General features: G+C 39.7%; 1 protein-coding gene across 16 annotated transcripts in view; it reads left to right on the plus strand.

The window, feature by feature from the left end:
• The first annotated feature begins 3,436 nt into the window (after nt 1-3,436).
• Nucleotides 3,437-26,503, plus strand: part of LOC139976379 (uncharacterized) — an 85,353-nt gene continuing 62,286 nt past the window's right edge. For 2 of the 16 annotated variants that reach the window (XM_071985099.1, XM_071985093.1), the window contains exon 1: nt 3,443-3,818. In XM_071985099.1, coding sequence (XP_071841200.1) covers nt 3,809-3,818 — 10 coding nt within the window. In that variant the 5' untranslated portion in view covers nt 3,443-3,808. Of the gene's footprint in view, nt 3,819-26,503 lie in introns of all 16 variants that reach the window. The other 14 variants (XR_011796100.1, XR_011796101.1, XR_011796097.1 and 11 more) reach the window with 12 other exon arrangements.

Below are 26,503 nucleotides of genomic sequence, written 5' to 3' on the forward strand. Positions count from 1 at the left end.
TCGATTTATCGGTACCGCACATTAGACTGATCGGAACCGCCCATTCGAATGATCGGTACCGCACATTCGATTTATAGATACCGCACAATCGATTGATCGGTACTGCACATTCGATTGATCGGTACCGAACATTCGATTTATCGGTACCGCACATTCGATTGATCACTACCGCACATTCGATTGTTCGGTACCGCACTTTCGATTAATCGGTACCGCACATTCGATTGATCGATACTGAACATTCGAAAGATCGGTACCGCACATTCGAATGATCGGTACTGCACATTCGATTTATAGGTACCGCACATTCGATTTATCGGTACCGCACATTCGAATGATCGGTACCGCACATTCGAATGATCGGTACCGCACATTCGATTGATCGGGACCGCATATTCGATTGATCGGTACGGCACATTCGATTGATCGGTATCGCACATTCGATTGATCGGTACCGCACATTCGATTGATTGGTACCGAACATTCGATTTATCGGCACTGCACAGTCAATTGATCGGTACAGCACATTCGATTGATCGGTACCGAACATTCGATTTATCGGTACCTCACATTCGATTTATCGATACCGCACCTTCGATCGGTACCGAAGTTTAGATTGATCGGTTCCTCACATTCGAATTATCGGTACCGAACATTCGATTAATTGATACCGAACATTCGATTGATCGGTACCGAACATTCTATTGATCGGTACCGTACATTCGATTTATCGGTACCGCATATTCAATTGATCGGTACCGCAAATTAGATTTAACGGTACCGAACATTCGATTGAATGGTACCGCACATTCGATTGATCGGTACCGCACATTCGATTTATCGATACCTCATATTCGATTTATCGGTACCTCACATTCGATTTATCGGTACCTCACATTCGATTTATCGGTACCGCACATTAGATTGATCGGAACCGCCCATTCGAATGATCGGTACCGCACATTCGATTTATAGATACCGCACAATCGATTGATCGGTACTGCACATTCGATTGATCGGTACCGAACATTCGATTTATCGGTACCGCACATTCGATTGATCACTACCGCACATTCGATTGTTCGGTACCGCACTTTCGATTGATCGGTACCGCACATTCGATTGATCGATACTGAACATTCGAAAGATCGGTACCGCACATTCGAATGATCGGTACTGCACATTCGATTTATAGGTACCGCACATTCGATTTATCGGTACCGCACATTCGAATGATCGGTACCGCACATTCGATTTATAGGTACCGCACATTCGATTTATCGGTACCGCACATTCGATTTATCGGTACCGCACATTCGATTGATCGGTTTCGCACATTCGATTGATCGGTACCAATTATATATAAAAAAAAATTTCAAGGAATACTTATTTATTTAAAATTATTATTGATTTGTTAATACAATTTATTTGTTTTAATGATATACTATTACATTTGTAATGAAACGTTACTTGATAACACTGAATGTACTACTTCATAATAAGGGATCATTAAGTGTTTACAATGTTTTGTAAATTTGTAGCAGCTAGTGGAATTACTATTGTGTAATACCTATAGTATTTCACAGTTACAATTTATTAACGACTTGAAAGGGACGGGAACAACAGCGTTGTACTGTAACAGCGCGGTGTACGTTACTGGGCGGGAGCACAATCTGTAAATAGTCCGCGCCCACTTAATGCATACGTATATAGCTATTGTAAAGGGAGGAAGAATTCTAAGTACGCGCCGCTCTGCATTGTAAACATTGTAAACACTTAATGATCCCTTATTATGAACAGGGAGTTTCCATAACAACTCCCTGTTATGAATTAGTAAATTCAGTGTTACCAAGAAACGTTTCATTATAAATGTAATAGTATATCATTAAATCAAATGATTCGTACTAACAAATCAATAATCATTTGAATAAATTACAATTCGTTATGATGAATTAAATATTTGTATATATATGCATGTTAAAAATTCTTCATGTGTGGTACTTATTAATACGATATTAATTGTAACAAATTAATAATTCATCATTATGAAGTAATAACTCATTTTTACCAAGTAATATTTTATTATAACATACAAGTATGTCATTACAGCAAAATAATAATTCGTACTAACAAATCAATATTTTTGGGGGAAAATTACAACCGGTAATCACGAATTCATAATTAAATATACTAGTGAGCTTAATTTTACGTCATCTCAACATGCACAAACTCCTGAATATTGAGTGCGAACCGTTACTGAATGAAATGGGTCAAAACAACCTAGCATGAGGGTCAAGTCTAGTATGAGGGATTGGCCGCCCGCTGTGGAATACCAGCACCGTACTCGTACACTCATTATAACGTTAGTTATACTTTACTCAACTCTTTAAGCCACGCAAACACTCCTTACGCATGTAACGTTAGGCATGTAAAATTAGCCTACTTATACTACAATTACTTGTCTTGTATTGCGAAAGAAACCGATTTTCACAAATTCCTCGAGTTGTATATCATCGTTTTGATCTATTTTTAACTTTCAGCCTCCACCGGGATTCGAACCACGGGCCTTCCGCTCTGTACGCGGACACCCTAACCACTAGGCTATGGACGCTGATTGTATGTCAAGAGGTTCGAAACCGATAGGGAAGGTTGTAATTCCACTGTAGGCGTTTGTCACTTGTATCGAACAATACTAGTTCTGTTTTTGGTGACATATTTTGTCTTACTCTAGAGATCAAATATGATGCTAACCAACTCGAAATCATTTGTGATTCCTAAAGCCGGATCTCGAAAGAGATACTTTGAACAGACAGTCTGTTCAAAGTATCTCTTTCGAGATAGTCTGTTCAAAGTATCTCTTTCGAGATCCGGCTTTAGGAATCACAAATGATTTCGAGTTGGTTAGCATCATGTTTGATCTCTAGAGTAAGGCAAAATATGTCACCAAAAACAGAACTAGCATTGTTCGATACAAGTGACAAACGCCTACAGTATATATATATATATATATATATATATATATATATATATATATATATATATATATATGTGTGTGTGTGCAAGTTTGGCTGTCACTCAAATGAACGATCTCTGAGACGACCATCTCTGGTGAACGATCTCTGAATGGACGATTTCTGAATCACGACCCTTTCTCAGTCGCGACGGTTTCTAAGTCAAGACCATTTCTGTTTGGACGGTTCCTGCAAGGTTGGTTGTGTGCGCAGCGATCTCTGAGTAGACGGTCTGTGTATCAACGACCATCTCTCTTTGACGTTTAAACGGCCATTTCTAGGTGGGCGGCTGCTTGCATTTCAGCGGCGATCTCAAACTGGACGGTTTCTGTGTGAACGACCATCTCTCAGTGGACGGCGCCTCACGTTAACCCTTACCGCGTTCCATACAAGCTAAGTCTAAAACCGTGCGTGCAAATATATGCAACGGCTGAGGATTTTTTTTGTGCATGCCTGCGCGTTACATTTAACGACGTAGACGCGATGGCGCATTCGGCTTAATTCACTGAGTACAAGTATACTTTTTACAGCAGAATGCAAATACTCATGCGATAAATTAAAACTTTTTCACACCTAGAAAGTAGAACGGGAAGCGGTGTTCGGTGTAATTACCATAGTCCGGTGTAATTATCATAAAGGGGCGTGTCTACTGCAAACCATCGCGGTACGAAAGATTTTTCACCTACCAAAGCGTGTACTTAACTTTTTTTTCGGCGGCAAGATTTGACGCCGCATAGCACTGTTCGTAGTGTGTACAACCATCGTGCGCGTACCGAGGATAGCCTAGCTGCATTTCCATGATGACAGGTAGGCCTAAATGTGCATTAACATAATTTTACCTAAGTATGACGATGGACCGTTGTCAGATTATGTTCAACTTTGATCGGCCTTTGATGATGTGGTGTTGTTGAGCTAGGCCTAGGTAACTTAGGGCCTAGGCACTTAGGCCTATGATCGCAGCAGCTGTAACTAGTGTAAGTAGGCCTAGGCCTAGTCACAGGAGTATCATGATTACTGCTACTATTACCAATACTATGCTAGGCTAATAAAACAGTGATAATGAAATTACATGCTTTCAGATCACCAATTAGCACCAAAACAGAACTCAGTATTACGTCCCTATATCATCACTCCATTATTGGTGACTATAGTAACACAATATGACTAATCCCCTATGATTATGAACACAAATCCATGACAGCCTTGTTTGTTGTTTATGATTAAACTGCTAGTGCTATGCCTAGGCTAGCTCTATAACACAACACTAAACAAGAAGGCAATCCATGGCGTTGCAAATCTCATCTCCCATGTCCAATTTTGGTCAGTAATAAAAGCAAACGGCTGCAATAGCAAAGTTTTGTGTAACCTGATCTTTGACATCGTTCATGCTAGGACAAGTTTACATGGTCAAGCACGGTTGGATGACTTTTTCCTGCATACCAACATGTAACTTTGTAACTAATGTAAGATATAGATAACGATTAACTTTGATATATTCAGTCACATAGGTTATATGCACATTGCACAAGTTCTCATTATCAAGCACCTACCCACCAGGTTTGAACTTGATCAGACTTGCAGTCTCCCAAGGAGTTTGTGACACACTTGTGTGCTCACACTCATGCATGCATACCCACACTTAAAACATGGGGAACACCTTGTGAGGAACAACATCTTAGCAGTGTAGGATTTTCACGGTCGTCCGAGACAACTAGAAAGTATGTCGGACTACCAAATCTTTCAATATGTTGTGTGCTTGGTAGTCCTTCGGACGACCAAAAAAAATGAAGGCTTTGAAGAATTATTGAGCCTAATTATATTTCATTAAAAAATGAAAGTCAATTTAATTAAATAGTTTCTGAATAACACCCAAACCATACATAAATTATTAAAAAACATGAGCGATATATTAACTTTACAACATCGTTAGCAAATATCTGTACACTAATAAAGTCGCCTAACGTTAGTTTCTAATAATGTACCCAGAAAACAAATGAGACTAGTGGCTAAATGTCAGTGCAATGCATTTTGAACGGTGTTGTAACAACAGTCGATCAGACACTGACAGTCTATAGGCCGAGTGAAAATGCATTGCTGGACAATGGGGGAAATCTAGCCTATACCGCTGAATTTGTGACGCAGTTATAAGATATCCATGGAATACTTTCAGTATTGCTGTTATCTTCGACCACATGGTTGCCTAATAAATAGCACACTAAGTCAATGGGGGAAATCTAGCCTATAACGCTGAATTTGTGACACAGTTATAAGGTATCCATGGAATACTTTCATTATTGCTGTTATCTTCGACCACATGGTTGCCTAACAGCACACTAAGTCAATTGGGGAAATCTAGCCTATACCACTGAATTTGTGATGCAGTTATAAGGTATCCATGGAATACAGTAATGTTATTACCGAAAAAAAGTTTGCGTCCCAGGGACCCAAGACCCCGAAAAAGTTTGCGTCCCGATCGAACACCAACTAAGTTTATTGTATGACCTACTGTACTATCACTGCCTAAACTTTGTGAATGTTATACACAATATTAGAGGGCAGATGGCTCAGTGTCTTAGCTTCGGTGTTTGACAGGGGCGGCCCGCCCCACTCCTCCTTTCGCCCACCCTGCCGTTTCAAACAATTTTTACCCCCAGCCCCTCCTTCATCCGCCCTTGTCCTTCCCTACTCACCAACTCCGTGGTCAATTGGACCACGAAAAAGTTTGCAACAGAAACTACTGTGGTATGAATGCACATTTCACATTAGTAACTCTTATTGCAGAGAAAAGAAACATACTGTGAGATAAAATATCTTTTCAGGATCAGATACGTAAGCTTCCCACAAAATTCATAGATTGTCTCAACTCATAACATTTTCTGATCAAAACAATGATTAATATATTCAAGTGCATCTTCGTACCACCAGTGATTGTTGTCAAAATGTACATAACAAATATGAGACAAGGCCTAACGTTATGATATTTGAGTGCACACATATGATAGCCTTTACCACAAACTTTGTTATCTCTACACAGGAGAAAGTAAACGTTGCAAGTAATTGTTGTTAAACAACTTACTTCATGTTCATTGAGCACTAAAAATGCAAGAATGTTTGCAGACAATCGGTAGGGACTATTAGCCAATCAAATTGATCACAGGAATCTTGGTAAAGCATCATTGTCTATTTTTAGCATGTAAATCTCCGTAATGAAGTTTTGGTAACCCTGTACCTTGCGGTTGAGTGTTATGAGATATTTATTTTCAAACAAATTCAATGATCTGTAGGAGTAGGAGAACTTTTGGTTCTTGTCAGAAGAAGTTGTGTTTTTTTTTAAAGAAATAATGAAAGATGTTCATGCAAAATGTGTTTTGTTATATTTTCTGTTGACCTAGTTGTGAGTTTGTACTTGGGGTTTGCAAACAATTTGAAGATTTTGCATCCCTGGCCAAAACATTGCGTCCGTTCGTAACAATGCTGGAATACTTTCGTTATTGCTGTTATCTTCGACCACATGGTAGCCTAACACAATGGGAAAATCTTGCCTAACCACCGGTTTGCAAAAAAATAAATAAAAATCACACTGCGTAGTATCCGGGTAATAAATAAGGAACCGGGTAGTATCACGTCGGGCAGGTATCCGGGTAACCGGATACCCCGTGCAAACACTATTTGAAAACAGTACACAATAACATGGTTATATGCTAAACTATAAATAAAGCTTTGGTTGACACAATCAGATTGAGCACCAAAATGTTTTGTTTTGTATTATTTGTGTTCATTTTCAATTTTGGTGGAAAATTTGGAAGGACTTCCAAGTTTTTGCAGGACTACCAAACCTTAAAAATCTTTGAAACTGGTAGTCCTTCGGACAACCTTCTCAAATTCCTGAAAATCCAACACTGCTTAGAGGTAACAATGAGGATGAAGATACCTTGTGAGGAACAATGGTGGATAGCGTTCACATTAGTGTTTTAATTATTCCTTAATTAACCAATTGGACAGTTAATTAATGAATGACAATTTTTATGATCGGGTTGTATTGTGTGGTGTTGTTTAATCCTGATTTGCTGTAGCTCAACTGAGTATACTTGAAAGGGTTTTAAGCTATTCCATGTACAAAAAAGAAGATGATTGTGGTGTACATAAAAGAAAAACTAATTAAGTTCAACCCTTACCGAAATCCCAGATCTGGATTTATATCAGGTTTAATCTAGCCATAAAAAGCCAGATATAACTTGATATACAGTTATACCAGATATACAGATTAAGTTTTATCTGGCCATATAAAGTCAAATATAACTGGATATGTATTCTATACAGATATAAAGATTAAGTTTTATCTGGCCATATAAAGCCAAATATAACTTTATATACAGTTTTTCCAGATAAACAGATTAAAGGGGCTACACAATGAATCCAGCCAAGTAATTAATGTCAGATGCCCTCTATTTTTCTCCAACTTCTGATTCCGTCATACACCATCTAATGATAAGGCCTAACAATTGAGTTTGCGAAGACACAGGTAAAACCCTTATTATTGTCTGTGCTACATGGTCGTAATTTGGAAGACTTCTTTGAAAACATTTTTTATAATTTCCAAATTTATGATCAACCACGTTCCTATGTGCATTGTACAGAATTCAAGGTAGTGCTACCACTTCTATTCTTTTGGGAACTAATTGGCACTTTCGCTTCGTTAGGTCATAACAATGAACCCACTGTTCTGCAACTTCACTGTAATTGATCTAACTGCATCTGAGAATATTCCAACTGCAGACTGACTATTTGGTAACCATGAACTGAGGGTTGTGTCATTGTGTGTGTGGGGTTTCAGACAGTGAAAGGTACTTTTTCACCTCAATCGTAGTAGAGTGACTGTGGAATGCTGTATAGGCCTATACACCGTTCTCACGAACGCGGGCTTGCTTCAAGCAGGTATAGGTAGAGCTAAAATTGTAACCGCAGATAAGCCCTGCAATTTGAACCCGCGTTTCAACGAGTTAACTCCAGGCATAGCGGCAGGCTTGGAAAACCTTGGAAAATGTCCGAACCAGGTAATTGCAATAGAGAAAAGAAGTAGTTATCGACAGTTATGCAGTGAGTCTTTTCGACACGTGCATATATCATCCAAGCAGTGCGCACACACTATTTTCTACCGGGGAACTCGATGTCCGCACCTGATTTATACTGTACCATTGGACTTGACGTAGATGTAAAAACTTTTCTTGGCAAGTTGCCAACAAGAAATTCCACTACAGTGTATATTGCTAGTATTGTATCAAAGAAGTTATGGCGTGTAGACTAAACGCTTTACGGTGGCACATTTCCTGTTATTACTTTCTAATACAGAGTTCACAGTATTCGTAGTGAACGTATTGGTTTTGGTGTGCTTTCACGAACATTCGGCTCATCGAATAGGCTTTGTAGGTCTAGAACACTTCACCTTTGTTACTAGATCAATTCAACCTGGCTAAATATTCATTCATCTCACCTGGTAGGCCTACGCATAACTATTTGAAGAAATAGTATTTTGTACTGTATCCCCTTATTATCAGATGTAAGATAATATGGTATAATTATGACTCCTAAGCAGCGTTTATAATTCTTTTCTTACACTTTACAAATTGGCGAGAAATTAGTGCTAACCCAAACGACGGTCGCGGGATATCTTACAAGTATATCACGTCATATCTTTCGTTCACTGTTATTTTGGTTGTTTTTTGTTGATATTTATTTCGGACGATAGTCTGAATGACGTGAAACAAAAACTCGCCGGCATGCCAAAATCCGGATAATCTCCCCCCCCCCCCTCCAGTTAAAAACAACAGTATGCTATCTTTAAAAGAATTGTCTGGTAGCCCTAAGACGTTACCTTAAAAAACGATAAATAATTTTCCAAATATGCGTTTGACAGAGAAACAATTTTTCATCGTTTTAGGATGGATATTTCAAATATACTTGAACAGTGGAGAACGTGACGCCATCTTCCCAAATGCAAATTGCGACATAACCCACGCTCCATACAGTTCTTGCAGTAATCATAAAAAATACCGCGTTTGAAATTACAAATTAATTTCTTTGTTGATTTTCGGTGAAATTCAATATAAATTATATATGTTTTAAAAAAATTGTTGAGCCGTCATATATGTAGTGCATCAGTGTTTTCGTGATTTTGTGTAACATGACCAAAGTTTGAACAGAAGACTCTTCGTTGTTTATCCTTTGCTGTAAAGTTGATCCGTGAATTTTATTTGAGCAAATTTTTCTTATTTATATGTTTTAATTATAACATTTTTCTTAAATATATTCCATTGATAACGATTATTTCGGTTACAACTATTCCATGTGTAATAACTGTACCCACGTATTTCTTAAATCCATCTTCGTTCAAAATCCGATATTTGGCACCATGCCACGATTGCAGTTTGAGCTCTACATGCTTAAGAAATGCTCAAAACTATTATACAGCTGGTCCTGTATCAGTATCTGGGTCGCTAGTTGACTTGTGTTTGATGTTTTAAGATGATAGCAGTTAACCAATCACATATTTCAACTGGTAAACGTCATTCATCAACACTGTAGATAGCGAATGTAAACTCCACCCATATTCTCTATATGGACTTTTACTACAAGCTTCATTGACCATGATTTTGACTTGAGGACACCCAGTCTAAACGGCGGGAAAAAGTTCAGCACATCAGTGTCATGTCTATAAACATGTTCCCACATCGTGCTATGTACACAGCAATAATTCTTTACGGTCAATTGTAAGTCTTGTCTTTTTAAGTTGGCAAACATGTGTGCTGTGGCTCTTGACTGAACCCAGAATGCATGCATTCTAGTTATCCTTTTATATTTACTTTTGGTATATGATTTACAAATTTTTCTTTTATATAGGCCTATTACATTGTAAAATTTGACGGGCCTGATATGTTAGTAACTAGGCTACGTGTTAATTGGGATGCTACATATTATGTTCCTGATTATCGATAAAATATAAGCCAGTAAGCCTAGCTTAAGTTTTTCATTTTGTACTTTATTTGGCTGACCGTTCTGCCATAGCCTTTTCCTCCCATACGCATACAGATGTCTCAGTACACTGGAGCGTTGCGGCATGTCCCATCAAGTTTCGACATATTTTTTGCGTCGCACCAAATGTCAAGCAATGCGAATACTCCATCGTCCGACCACACACTTCGCTCAGTCTACTTCAGGGACATATTTTGTTGGGACATGCCTTCCCCTCCAAATATCAACCACAATTCTGCTTTTGACAAAAGTGTGACACAGTAGCAGATGATTGAGATTGGTTGGGAGGGGGGGGGGGGTTTGTGGGGACGGGGCAGGCCCATATTAGTTTCAAATGGAAAAATATAAGAAACCAAAAGGTGAAAAAGAAACAAAGGAGATGTGACAAGTGGTTCCAAATTTTTACTTTTTTAATTTCAAATTGATGATTCAGGGGCCAAGGCTGGGGTGCTTACCAACCACCCCTGGCAACCAGTCCGGCACTAATAATTGGTACAATTTTTCATACCATCTTTTTTGTCAGAGTATAGCCTACTGCAGGAACAGTGTAATGAGCTTGATTGACCCGATCTGACAAACTTTCTTTCTATTGTAAAACCTTGCGATGGATCCATTGTGGGAGAGGGAACTGGGTTCAATGCCTCCCCCAATCCCCTTATTTATTTTATTTTGGTGAACATTTTACAATAACATCGAGGCTGATATGAGGGTGTGATTGAATAAATCATGTTTTATTTTGGAGAAGTGATATTATAATTTAGTGATGGCAACACCCAATGTTGAGTCTTTGTGAGCGAATTCATCACATCAGCTATACGGAAAATAACTCCCTTCTATTATTTATGACAATTTTATACAGTGGCCAATCACATCATTTTACAAAAACATTGAATTTTATGAAGTCTAAGTTCAGAGTATTACTGTACATAGGTTGCCTCTGGAGTATTCATTAAAACATTGTCACAGCAGATACCTTAATTGTATACAAAAACAACCGATACTCATGGCTTGTACAGTAACTACTGTTCATGTTCTGTAGCACATGTGACGAACACAAAGTAGTAATTACTGATGCACGGTTGTGGGAGAGTAGTTGCTGTACCAATCATTGAGTGCGAGTTCTTTAATACGCGATTGTAAAATGAAGTTGTATCTAGTAATTTTTTGCTATTAGTAGGTCTACGGATATACCCGAACATGGCCTTTCTTTGTTATCTTCATGACACATTGGAGTCATTTAAAGAGAGGTGTGAACTGTAATCAAGAGGTACTGTACCTAGTTACTGTACTAGCTATGAGTATCGGCTGACAATAATTGCTAAATAATATAATCGAGAACCACGCAGATCATATGTCAAGACGATTGCTTCCTACATTAAACAAACGTACATTTTCGGTCATTAATAATGGACCTGAAGCATTTGAATCTGGCAATGGTCCAAAGATATGACCTACTGATACTGGGATACAGGTCATGTATTATGTAATAGTACCTACAGGTACACTGCATATAGGTCTTTTATTTACTGGAAAGCTGTCAGAACTGGACGTTACAATCGTGTAGTCATCCCATCCTGTGCAGTTTGGTGCATAAGGAACATGCTTCCATCAGAGGATTGTCACTACACAGGATTTAAAGTTGGCATTTTTAGAAAATCATATTTAAATTAAGAAAAATATATATTTTTCAATGCATATCATGGATTATTACTTTCTTTGAGGGTACAGAAAGGACCAGGTATTGTTTAAGAAAAAGACAATACATGCTAGACATGTTTATTTTGACATATGTAGGCCATTATATATTGACCTATAGAGGCTACACTTCTCAATGTCATATGCATTTGAAAAACTTTGAAAAATATAAGATAGGTAGTTGTGGAAAATGGGGTGGTTTTTCTTCCAAAGCAACTATCCATACCTCGCCGATATGATGGCCACAAAAACTGCCTCACGTGTCTCACTTTCACCAGAAATATACTATACTGTACGCACAATTTTAGTAGTTCTTATACTAATTTGGTGACTAAAGTTGGTAAGATTAAATTATATGGGCATAAATTTAATAATGATGTTTGCTTGCAGTATTTATCTCCTGTGAATTAAAGAGCTTACTGTACATCCATAACATTTGGTCTAATGCAAGCTGTGGTAACGAATGGGATCAAATAATAGCAAATGATGGTACGGTTTTGAATGTTCTTTTGTCAAGAGTTTTGTCAATAGTATATATACTATAGTACCATCTTTTAACTGCCAATAATAATTTTACTTCTACTGTTCAATGTTTGATTAATCATATCACATATTTATGGAAATGAGCTTAAGATCTACAACCATCCAATATATGTAAACCCACTCTTACATTGGCTCTGTAAGTCTTCCATTGATGGCTTATGGGCGGTGGACACTCTTGGTATCATTTTTTTGATTCATCGAGTAGGGTTTTTCCAGCCTGTTTGAATGAACATAGATTAACTACCAGAACTTTCATGATGTTCTCCCGAAATGCAGAATGTATCTGTTAAAGAGGGTAATTAAATAAAAACAAACTGTTCTGAGTTCCTTTACACACGCTAATATAATACACTCACTATTTGTATATACACTAGTTCACCATAATGTTCCCTTGAAAGTTCACTTGAAGGTTCACTCGAAGGTTCACTCGAAGGTTCGCTTGAAGGTTCACTAGAATATTCGCTTGATTGTTCACTAGAATATTCGCTGGATTAATAATATATATAGTCCAACACTAACACTCAAAAACCCCACCAGTGATCCTGTAGAAAGAGGTGAAAACAAAGTCAATAAAGTCAACACTAACAAAACTCCCCTTTCTTCTTTTCAAAAACAAAAGGATCAACTGGTGAGACACTAATGTAAATCACTATGACACTGTAAGTTTCCCATCTGTAAGATGTCCATGAGACTCTTGCAAGACACACCATGCTTTGTCATAAAATTGGAAATCTGATCACTGCTCTCAATCCAACTAACTCTAGAAAGTTCTCCTTTGTGCAACATCTCCTTGATACTCCCTATCTCTACCCTCAGACGCTTTTCACTCACAACTTTGGTAGAGTGAATGTTCTCAAACAAAGATTTATTGTCCGTGCACACATCAATGGGTATCATGTTTTTCTTGGGTTTGTTGAAAATCACCTCTGACAAAAGATAACCAAGGCAAAACGCTGAACCCAGGCCATCCGCCATTGATAGCGCCTCTGCTGCTAAAGTGCTTCTTACAACTCTTCTAATCTTTCCAGATCGCCATGCTAACGGACAAGAAATGTTGTCTTTTCCCTTTAGTAACACTATATGACCACCAGCACTGGACACTCCATCTTGTAAGTTTGCATATGATGCATCACAGTACACAACTAACCTCAGTTGTTCTTGGTCACCAAGATTAGGGAATAGGATGTGACTTTGCTTCATCTTTATCTTTTTGATCACCTTGTTAGCCTGTAATAAGTCTTTCACCTTCGGTTCCTTTGTTGTAGTACTAAGTTCCAGGGCATCATAACTTATATCAGGTCTGGTTTGATTGGATGCCCACTGCACCTGACCAATGGCACCTCTTAATTGTGTGACTTCACTTTGTTTTAGTAGAAATTCCTTTTGTGCCACTCTAGCTGCTGGAACTGGGATCTCTGTTATGGATTCTATGTAGGAATTTTGTGTCAGCACAATGCCATCTACATCATGGGCAATCTCTAGTCCAATGTATCGAAAAGCTCCCTCTGCTTCTTTGCCTATCTTGAAAGCAGACTTTATCTTATCTACCACAATTCTCTTAAAGTCTTCTGTTCCAGCCCATAGAAAATCATCCACATGCATTATGAGCATACCACTAAGTTTGTCGCCATGATGCCAGTAAAATAATGCCAAGTCTACTTCTGAACGGGAACATCCAAGTTTGTTAAGTTCATCTCGAACGCTGAAATACCAGTTTCTAGAAGCATCATTTAAACCATAAACACACTTCCTTAATTTCCACACTTTGCCATGAGCATTCGCCTCTTTAGGTGGTCTTAAAAACATCTCACGGTTGATCTCATTACCTTGTAGAAAAGCAGCTTTGATATCAATGGAATGACATCTCCAGGAGTGTGTGGATGCAAGTGCAAGGAAAACCTTTAAAGTCTCTTTTGAAACTGTTGGAGAGTCAGCTTGTACACATTTTTGCTCCTCAAAACCACGTGCCACAAGTCTGGCTTGAGCAATCTTCTTACCATCAACTGACTTCTCTGTTATCACCCATCTAGTTGAGATTGCCGGCTGTCCACAGTCCTCTATTTCTTCATAAACCTGAAATTTCGTCCAATTTGTTAGCTCCTCATTTTTAGCCAGTTTAACTTCTGCCTCTTCATGCCTGTGAACTGGTATGAAAACTACATTAGCCTCTTCCCTGGAGCTAGAAATGTCTGCATCATTTGAACTGTCTTCTATTACCTTCCAGTCTTCCACATCACTTTCAAAATCAAGTTCTTGAATATCTGAACCATCTTTATTCTTCACATAAAACCAGTTACGGTATTTTCCTGTGGCCTTTCCTGATCTCCTTACAATCTCACATTCAATCCATGTGTCTTTACCTGTTGGTAAGTATGTGATATTCTGTTTCACCTTTGGTAGTGTTTGAACAGAGTGTATTCTGTTCCTCTGGTAAACTTGATGTTGATTTCTGGTAGCATCTCTTTCCTCATTATCATCTCCTGTAATGGTTTGAGGAATGTCAACATTATCATCTTCCTCCACCGTTGGATGAACAGGCATGTCTTCAACTTCACTCTTTAATTCATGTTGGGAACCATCATCATTCCCTTCGTTAGGTAACTCATGCCTGAGATCACTTTCAGATGATTTGTTGAACTCTTCACCAACTCTTGTTAATCTGCAGGGATGCACCCTTACATATACACTACCATGGCGAACAAATACCACCTTACCATCTTGTCCCAAGACTTTACCTGGTCCTCTCCATTTGGTACTACCATCTCGCTTGTAAAACACATTGTCACCATGTTGGTACACTTCACCAGAGCTTCTTATCTTATGTCGGAGTGCCCGTCTGATTTTCTCTGAGGCTTCAGCTTGAATAAATGCTTTACGGCTTGAATGAAGCACATTTAAATGCTTTGCAAAGATTTCACTCACTGTAGTGCCATGTAAAGCTGGAGCTTTGTCAGTCAGTACAGACGGTAGATTGGGATTTCTACCAAACACCAGCTGATAGGGACTATATCCGTACACCATCTGCAATGAGTTTTTTGCATTCACAGCCCACACAAGAGCAAGTTCTATATCCATGTTGGGGTAGTCCTCCAAGATCTTCTCAACACAATTATCAACAACAGCATGATTTCTCTCACAAAGGCCATTTTGCCAAGGACTGTATCCTGCAGTATTCCATATCTCGATATTTAGGTTTTCAGCCATGTCTCTGAATTCTTCATTGGCAAATTCTCCACCATTATCTGAGAGAAACTTTTTGGGTGCACCCATACCACTTCCAATCCATAGTTTCATCACCTTCTCAATAATAACTTTTGGGGTCTTGTGACGAATAACACCAGCAACACTAAAACATGTTGCGACATCAATAATATGTAGAAAGTATATGCCACTCTTCCACTCTTTGAGATCTAATGCCACCACTTCATTAAACTCTTTGGCCAAAGGTAGACCAACTACAGGCCTTGGTGGTGTCTTCTTGTATTGCTTGCAGACTTCACACTTAGAGACAACATCATCAACTAAATCCAAAGTTGTCTTGTCAGACACATCAGCATCTTCCAACAGGTATTTTAGCTTCTGTGCAGTCGGGTGAGCAAACTGCTTGTGCAGCTTTTCAATTCTTTTTCTGTTTTCTTCTGTACTCCTCTCATCTACTGACAGTAAAGCTTCAACTGTATCACCAATGGGCATGGTAGTTTCAACTATGGGGACGCAGTAATGCCCAGATGAGGTACACTGTAGTTCAACTGTTTCTCCAAAGATTGTGGCACAATCATTCTCCAAATCAAGTTTCACTTTAGCTTTCTTCATTGCTGGTTTACCAAGGAGGAGGGGAATATCACTGTCTACAACATCTGTGGTTATTTGGCATTTAACCCCTGCAATTTCACAGGGAATGGTGACTTTTCGACTTCAAGCGCTTCCCACCACCAAATTTGAAAACCGTGTCACTCTTACTTCTCATCACTCTGGCCTGTTTCTCTTCATCAAGCATATCCAGATAACATGTCATCCAAGACTGACCAGCCACGGTAGAACTACATGCACTATCAAGGATGGCAGCACCCACAGCCTCATTCATTAGAACTTCTGTCTCTATTTGTTTATTACCGGTAAACAAAACAGCCTCTTCGTCCTTAAAATCTGCCTTAAACACCCTCTTCTGCATATTTTCATAAGAATCAGGACAATCTTTCAGCAGATGTCTGATTGACTCACAGCTACTGCACTTTAATGGATAACCATCAGGGCCAATAGGGTTAAGGTGTTTTGCAGTGCCCCTCATATTTCGCCCACCTCCTCTACTGCCTCCACCTCTTCCAGAAGTGTTTGGTCTCTCATAATTTGGAGCACCTGACTGTCTGTAACCATATCTTCCACGCCCTGTTCCTCTATAGCCCCCTCTTCCAGTGAAGAAAGCTGTCTCTTGTGTTGTAAGGAATGTTGGCTCTGTCTTGACAGCACTCCTTCTTTGGCCTCAGGTGGAGGCATTGATTGTTGCCCAAAGAATTTCTTCAAGGAGTTCTGCATTTGCTCAAACATCTTATCAGGTTCTTTATAGTCCACTGCAGTAAGCACCAATTGTCAGTCTTTGTGCTCTAATTGAGCACTCTCAAGAAGTTTGAATGCGAGGACTGGTTTGGGTAGCTCCATCTTGTATTTCTTTGTTTTATTGTACAACTTCTCAAATTCTGTCACAAATTCCTCCATTGTTGTCTCTGTCTGTCTCCTGTAAAGGTCAAATGAGGTATATGCCTCATATGCAGCTGATAGCTCATCCTTCTTAAAAACATTGTCCATGAATTTGATAACAGTGGAAACACCAGTTTCCTTCTTCAAATCCTCCAGATCAATTTCGTTAAACACTTTATCTCTGATAGATTTAGCTCCTTCTTCTGGTAATGATAGAGCTACGGCTAAGCCATGCTTCTCTTTCTTAAGGTCGGTAACTTCTTGCCATGCTTTAACTTCTTCAATCCATCTTGAATATGGTTTTGCTTCACTAAAGACTGGTGGGGTCTTATAATTCGCCATTGTGTTAATTTCAGCAACCTCGCTCTGCTACCATGTTAAAGAGGGTAATTAAATAAAAACAAACTGTTCTGAGTTCCTTTACACACGCTAATATAATACACTCACTATTTGTATATACACTAGTTCACCATAATGTACCCTTGAAAGTTCACTTGAAGGTTCACTCGAAGGTTCACTCGAAGGTTCGCTTGAAGGTTCACTTGATTGTTCACTTGATTGTTCACTAGAATATTCGCTTGATTAATAATATATATAGTCCAACACTAACACTCAAAAACCCCACCAGTGATCCTGTAGAAAGAGGTGAAAACAAAGTCAATAAAGTCAACACTAACAGTATCCATAGGTTTTGGGCTCTTTCACAGGTACCGGATGCCATTGTTTGGTGGCTTTGGGGTACTTCACCTTGACCCTGAAAAGAAATCATAACAGGTGGTGGTGATTTGCATAGATTCCTTTGTGCACCTCCAGATAATTAACAAACAGGGTATTTTAACAAATATCTATTGTACATATAAAACTCTGATGCTGCTCTCAATTAAATCTTGGTTGTTTTCACTATGAAATAATCCCTAGAAACAATTAACATCATCAAAAGGAGTGTAGAACTGTATGTTCATGTACTAGGTAAATACCTTGAAAGTGTTTCAATTCAGTGATGCATTTAACCTCTGGTTTAAGACAACCTTCAAGTATTATTTTTAAGTGTACTAGTGGTATTGCGCTATGCCAGTTTATTTAAGTAAGTAATATGATTTACCTGGGCCCAAAATTTGAATGTACATGCATTAAATATCAGTTTGCATATGTTTCTGTAAGGTATAGTAAAAATATACATTACACGTGTAATATGCATGCACTTTACACATCTTTACTATATGCCAATGCAGTTGAGTTCTGTGTTTATATTGCATGTGTCTTGCTCTCTGTATGGGTCTCTCTGTACCAGAAATAGCTGATCAAGCTGGAAAGTTAATCTCAATGCTTATTTCCTATTATGGACATAACCCGCTTACATACAGTTATTCCAGATATGCAGATAAAGATTTATCTGGCCATATAAAGCTATATATAACTGGATAAACAGTCAATCCACATAAAGATTTATCTGGCCATATAAAGCCATATATAACTGGATAAACAGTCAATCCACATAAAGATTTATCTGGCTTTATATGGCCAGATAAATCTTCATTTTATATCAAGTTCTATCTGCCCAATTTTTTATCTGGCCAGATATAAATTCCAGATCTGGAACAGATCTGGCTCAGATTGATATTCAAGATCTGGCCAAGATCTGGATTTTTATATCTGGCCCAGATCTGGGATTTCGGTAAGGGAAGGTTAAACTACATACCTTGCTTTGAATTACAGATCAGGGAGAGAGACAGATAACTTAGGATCAAGTCAAATAAAGGTCTAAAAGTTAGGGGCTACAAAGTTAGTTAGGATATATTGATCCCTTCAAAAAAATGAGTTTTAGGCTAAATATTTGATGAGTACCAGTGTATCTTGTGGGGAACAGAAATTAAATGTGATATAAATATACTTTAATGCATCTAACTTGCGGCCTAAAGTGGATGCCTTCATTGCTATAAGAAGTCAAACAAGAACTATTACAGAGGTTTGATACTGGAATATGAAACTTCACCTATTGATGCTGTATTCTGGTCATGTTGTATATGTGCCAGGATGTCTTGTGGGGTACAGACAGTGAAATAAAATTTCAATTTGTCTCTCAAGATCTTAAGCTCCTCAGTCTCTTACCTGTCTCCCACTCAACATCTGCACTTTCTGTCTACCTAACTACACTCTGGAAACGTTTTAGCACTGCCCCTCACTCCCTGGGCACCACCCACATGTACACCTCCTTCCGAATCTACCATGTTAGAAGAAATTACACATTTTTGCTAGGAATCCTACATAGTTTAGGAAATCCATCTTGGATCTGCTACCATTGGAACACCTTTACAGTCGTTTCCAAGAAGCACTATATAAGTATCCTTTTGTTTTCATGCGTTTTTGTCACTTGTTTACTCTCCTTCTTGTTTTGTCCGTTTCTCTGTTGTACAAACTTTTTGTACCGGTACCTGTTGTGCGGCACCTACTTAGTAGGCATGGCCTTCCCTGTTGATTAGCCATTACGTCTTGTTCATTAAGCCCCCACCACTAGTTTGTGGTCCGCCTGAGGATTAGCCACCTCTTCGTACCCTCAGTTTACTCTGGGGGTAGCTGGGAGAGTGTTCCTGCTTAAGGCGGAAGTCATTATCCTTAGTGTTTTAGGCTACTTGGTTAGGCTCGGTAGCGCGGGTGTGTCATAACCTAGTTACGTGTTAGGCGCTGTGGCTAGGCCCCGCTTTTGTGGGAGGCCAAAGGGATCCCTTTGCATTGGTCTCCACTAGACCCTTGAGGAGTTTCCGTAGACTTTAGGTGGGGGCTATACCCCCACATGGCCGACAACCCGCTAGTGGGGTATCGCCTTTTAAGCCCTGCTCGCTCCTAAGGCCAGGGATCGCTTTGTCTTTTGTTCCCCCTGAGTCCCTATAGGGGCCTCAGATCCTAAGCCCGGTTCTGGCTAGGGTTTCCGGCATCTGTTTGGCCGGGACGAGGGGGTGCACTCTGCGTGCCCCCATTCTTCATTCTGTCTTGTTTATTCCTTCATATACCTCGATATTGACATATATGTTTTACTTTGCATGTTATTCTCTGCCACTTAGTGCAGACCTCCACAGGTGTTCTTAAAGATTTACACTTGTCACCTTTGTATTCTCTTGTTTTCTCGATTTCTTGTTCCTTATTTGTGAGTCGTTCCCTACCTCCCAAAAAAAGGGGTGAATGCATTCATGTGTTCTTTATTCCTTAATGATCCTTTCATGTGGCATCTAACTAAAGCAGAACTTCCAAGTGTGCGATGTGCTTGCTCTTTAGACCAGGAAGAGCGTGGGATGGGCATGAACTCAGCCTGATGTGCAGACCCTGCTCCCGACTAGAGCCCTGCTCCCTATTTTTACTTTCTCTGAAGAGAACTGGCAGGAAATGTAAAACTGGGATGTCGGTCTGCCAAGAGAAGCTCCAATAGCGACTTTTACCGATCCTCGCATGACCTCCGTGATGGCTCTCCAGGGGCACAACCAACCTGACAGATAGTACCTTAGAACATCACACATTCTCACAGCTCCTCAGCATATTCGGGCGCCTGAACATCGATCGACCTCTTTGCGACAATCGAGAATGCCAAGCTGCCCACCTTCTCCTCCAGAATGTGTCACCCACAATCATGGGCTGCAGACGTGATGTCATTGTCCTGGGACGGGATGCAAGCGTATGCCTTCCCCCTGCTTTGCCTCATCCACAAGATCCTCCTGAAGCTGCAGAAATTCAAGGAGAGGATCCTCCTCATAGCCCCCAGGTGGCCCAGGAGACCACGGTTCCCTCTTCTCTGCGACGTGCCACGCTCCCCTGCCAGATTCGCCGCACCTACTGTCTCAAGCCGGGGGGGGGGGGGGATTTTCCATCACAACATCGAATCCCTCGACCCAACTGCCTTGCCCTAATCAAGTGTGACCTCAGAGGGTGAGGGTTTTCGAAAGAAGTTGCCAACATGGCAGGGGCAGCAAGAAGAACTAGCACCATCAGGACTTATTCTTTGCAACTAACCTACTTCTACCGATGGTGCACAAATGCCCAGATGAACCCACGTTCAGCTTCTGTAAGCCAGACTTTTATCTGTTCCTCTTCCACCAGGGCAGACAAATCTTGATGATCAGGACATCATCAGGTACTACCTGTCAGAAATAGCTGCAGAAACACTCAGGTTTCCTTGACCGGTCCACCCTGGGCTGCAACGACATCATCGCTGCATTCATCTGGGGCATGGCTAACCATAGACCAGTGACCCGAAGGCTCCAACGCTCATGGAGTATTATCAGGGTACTCAGGGAGATGACCATCACTCTTTTGAACCAATGGTGTCGGCCTCCTTATGCAACCTGACGTACAAGGTGTATTCCTGGTAGCCGCAGCATCAGCCAGGAGACAGAGGGGCATACACGATGGACAACAACGGCGTTCGCCTCATTCCTGCCCCACAGTTCCTCCCTATGAACCAAATGCTGGACTTTGTGCCAGGAGACATTTTTCTCCCCAGACTCTCTCATTTTTCTTCAGAGATCAGAGAGGACAAATGGTCAGAGCGTTGCTGTGGTACAGCAGCCCATACCTCATACCCCATACCTCATTGAGGCTTTTCATCATCCCGTCAGCACCCTACACCCCTGCCTCCAGAGACACGATCTTCAGGTGGATCGTCCAGCTGATCCAGCTCCACACGGGAGAGAGTAAGGGCCCACCACGTAAGTGGCCAAGCATCCTCCAAAGCTCTGTTAGCAGGTGTCCTCCTGGAGGACATCTTAAGAGCCGCAGGGTGGAAAACTCCATTGACCTTCGTCTCCGCTTACTTGACCAACACCCTTGCATCGGAGCGGCTTTTGCGCGTGTGGTGTTTGGAGTTCCTTCGGGTCGTTCCTGCCAATTGGGCCTCCGACCATCGTAACAGTGCCACTCCGTAGAGATGTGGAGTGGGAGACAGGTAAGATAGGAGTGAAGTCAATTCCCAAAAACTTACTGGTTTAGGGGTTTACGAGTGATGATACTTACCTGTCTCTCAATTCTCCCACCACCATGATTGGAACCTACAACTACGTAACTTGACCTGACAGCTGAGTGTCAAACGACATCAACACTCAGGACTAGAGCTCTGCGGATGATGGGAAGATCCTTTTCCATCTTGTACCATGTTCCACAAGTCACACCCAGTCCGAAACCAACGGTTTCTCTATTGACACGAGGGCACACAACCGATTATACTTCACTTTAATCCTTTACAGTCAGAGGTGAGTCAGCAGCCCCTTCGCAGGTTCTTCTCTATGTGCTCCTGTCCATTCCTGGTATTTCGGTAGTTCACTGTAGCACATAATACCACATTCACCTCATCTTGTGTCACTTCACAAGGATATCTGCAGTTTGCAGAGCTCACTTACTTCATTTGACTTTTTGCCCTCAGCTGCCAGAGTAGGTGCGTTCCCTGCCCACACTACCCAATCCTAGGGACATGCGAGCTTGGATTTTTTTCTTGCCGTAGGGTAGATCCCGAAGAAGGTGTATGTGGGCAGTGCCCAGGGAGCGAGGGCGTAGTGCTAAATCGTTTCCAGTGTGTAGTTAGGTAGATAAGAAAGTGCAGATGTTGAGTGGGAGACAGATAAGTAAAACCAGTAAGTTTTGGGGAATTGTATCTCAAGAACTAAAACCTACCTAGTACCAGGGCTCGAAATAAGCGGCGGCCAGTGCGGCCATGGCCGTGGGTGCCCTCGCCACTGGCCGCGATGCCCAAGGGAAAATTACTACTATCAAGGCCAGTACTGGCCTTGCCCTTTTTACCCATTGGCCTCCGTGCCTTTTGCAGGAATAGGCATTGGACAAATGCGACTTTGAGAATGACAAAAAAACGAATGATATGTTCCGAAAAAGCGTGGCTATTATTCGCGGAAAATGAAGAGCATGCTAGCGTATCGCGGTCACAGGACATGAATAACGAACTGTGATCGAAAATTGAACATCATCACAGTACTGACCTTGGTAGTTCTAACGGTACACAAATGTGAGCCTATCCAACTGATTAATATACGACCGCTCCGCGGGCTATCATTGCATTTTCGTAACGTAGTTCAGTGGGAAATTCAGTCGTAATGCAATACAGTGTTTCTAGAATCGCGAAGAAATTATTCCAGGGACAACAATGTGAACAAAATCATCATATTCTGAGAGAGAACATGTTTAGCTTCCTAACCATATCATTCACGTATATGTATGTATAACATACCTGTATTTATCGTAAATTGAAAGAAAGTTCGAAAAAGTTTACAACCAGTAGCAGCTACGGTCAAACACCACCTGCACACAGCAGTACCATTATACAGCTTTGGCTGATTGACGTCACCGAATCGTGCTCGCTTATTGGCTTAACAACTACATGAATGCGAGGTGATTGGTAGAATCTGGGAAATTCCCAGTAGAGTCAAGTTACACAGGATTATTTCGGGAGGGTGTGTCACTATTGGCAATTACAAGTACACCCAATTTCAGGTGGGAGTCGGAAGACCGAATAATTATGTAGTGGAGGGTTGTACACTGGAAGCATATGCAGCCATGCAGGTTGTATTATCGCCAGTGTTTCGGCGTTGTGTATGAATTTCATAATAATAATACTGTTTCATGGAGGAGTGTTACGCGGCAGTTTGAGGACCCAAACCGTAGCGGGTCCGGGTATGATCATGAAAGTTCCAGCATATTTTTGCCGATGATGTTTTTTTTGGGGGGGGGGGACATTGAGACATTCTTCGCATCATTTTTCAAAGTGGCCTTGGTGCCCTGCTCACAATTTCATCGTTGGCCTTGCTGCCCTCCCCCCTGGCCTTGATGCCCTCCCCAAAAACATGTATTCCAAGGCCAGTTGGCCTGCCCTAGAAATTACGAAATTCGAGCCCTGCCTAGTACAGTAAATCAATTATTCGCATTGTAGGAGCTAGCAAATATTATATGAGTACCAGAGTAGCTTGTGGGGTACAGAATACTTGAATAAGAAAAATTCACCTATGGATTTTGTATTTTGGTCATCTTGTAGGAGTGCCAGGATACCTTGTGGGGTGCAGACAGTGAAATAAATTTCAATTTGTCTCTCAAGAACGTAAGCTTTCTAGCTAGCAAACAATGGAAATTCTCTGATTAAATTCGTCGAATTAACAGCGTTAATATTACAGTAAATTTTTTATTCGTATCATCGGAGCTAAAAAATAGTAATTTATTTAAAAAAAAAAATTAAAAATATTAAATTTCAATTTGTCTCTCAAGAACTTCGCTTTCTACCTAGCAAACAATGGAAATTCTTTGATATGAATTCATCAAATTGACAGCGGTAATCTGTACAGTAAATTTATTATTCACAGTGTAGGAGCTGAAAAATACTATATGAGTACCAGTGTAGCTTTTTGGGGTACAGAACTTGAATGTGATAATAATATACCATAGTGCATCTAAGTTGCAGCCTAAAGAAGATGACTTCATTGCTATTACCAGCCAATCAATAACTTTGACAGTGGTTTTATACTGGAATATGAAAATTCACATATTGATGCTGTATTCTGGTCATCTTGTATGAGTGCCAGAAAACCTTGTGGGGCACAGACAGTGAAATAAAATTTATATTTGTCTCGCAAGAAATAACACATTCTATCTAGCAATCAATTGAAATTCCTCGATATGAATTCATGGAATTGACAGTGGTAATCTGTACAGTAAATTTATTATTCACAGTGTAGGAGCTAAAAATATTATTTGAGTACCATTGTAGCTTGTGGAGTACAGAACTTAAATGTGATATCTGTTCACGTTAAAGCACCCAAATTGGTTGCCAGAGGTAGCAAATTATCAAAGTACAGTAAAGAACTTCTATTCTAAATAAATAACATAACTAATGTCTGCAATTTATGAATCAGAATTGACCAGACCTTACACTATTCTGGAAATTATATTAAAGATTGTTGAAAGTTTGACAATCTATAAATTTTCCAAAATTTGTTCTTTCTTTAATGGTGGTATGTCACTCCATTGCTGCTATATTTGGGAATTCTGTTGTTATTTCCTTTCTTAACATAAAATTTGCTATTACAAGACAAGTTTTTAATGATATTGATGATGTTATTAACAAAATATTAGAGTATCTCTATAAAAAGTTACATTTGAAAAAAAGGGGTCTTTGTTGTTGACAATCTACCTACAAGGTATAGTGACAGTTTAGAACTTATTATAGTTCAAATCCTCAGTGTTTATTAAAGTTACTTTAAGAGCGTTTCAGATATACTGAAGGTTTCGGACATCACCTTTGAAAAATGTTAGCAAAGCTGCATAACAATAATACATATTTCAGCAGGTAACAACAATATGAAGTAATAACTTTTGCTATTGAAACATGTTCAAGCAACAATATCTGTCTACTTCAAAATATACACAACAGTCAGACAGTCGCAGATTTACTATTATGAATTTTTGAGGGAATGCACAGTTTACTAAAACAACATAGACTGGGAATCAACAAGGTGTACTGAAAAATAATGGCACTGGAAATTCTTGGGAAAATAAATGCCCTGAGGCACATATTTTCAAACTGAACATCTGGACAGAGCCAATAGGGTCAATGTCCAATGTTTGGTAGTATCCAGCAATGTACATGGAAATTTACTTTGCAAGAAAAATTAAATGAATGAATTTATATTCCGGTAGTACCATCAGTATCAATAACACTGAATGATACCATACCAACAACACTAAGATTACTGTTTACAGCTCCTTTATGTGAGATTCAATATCATTAACGATCAACTTGCTCCATCTGTACATCTAGACTGATCTATCTCCCTGGGTTATGATAGCTAGATTATGGGACAAACATTAACATAACATCTGTCCACGAGATGTCTGTGTTGTTTGGCCATAAGAAATCTACATGGTTCACTTTATCCATGCCAGATACTGAAAATATGGAGACAGTGTTTATACAATCTGATAGACATAAACTTTAAAATGCAATCTGATAGACATAAACTTTTCAAAGTGAAAATCTGAAGGTTTGGTTTAACTGAAACCTTATCTAATGTTAATGTATCATCACTGTTTACTACATACTCAATTCATACTTATTTAGAATACACAGATAGTGACCATTCATTGATAACATCCGTTTAAAGTTAATCTCTGCTTCACCACATTCGTTACCTGTCCAGCATACCATTTGCATCGGCCAACGTTCACCAGCACTTTCCCTAAACAAATAGCAAGTTCTAATAAAATTTTAAAAAAACTAAATTATTTTTCAGAAAATGGTATTCTTAATGACTGCAAAGAAATTTCTGTATTATCCCCCAAAAGGGGTATAGAATCCTTTTTAGCTTTTACAGTTTCCACTTTTCCATCATATATGACACATGCATTTGGTCATTGTTATAATCATCTAGCAGCAGGTCCACCTTGAGGGAGGTGGGCTGGGGCATTAAAGACCAACTATGGAGACTTTTCGATGAACATAAAATCCCACCATTTTGCATGTATGTAATCCTTAACTCACTCCAATTACATTG

The sequence above is a fragment of the Apostichopus japonicus genome, chromosome 2, assembly GCF_037975245.1.
Source record: "Apostichopus japonicus isolate 1M-3 chromosome 2, ASM3797524v1, whole genome shotgun sequence".
In the NCBI taxonomy this organism is placed as follows: Eukaryota; Metazoa; Echinodermata; class Holothuroidea; order Aspidochirotida; family Stichopodidae; genus Apostichopus; species Apostichopus japonicus.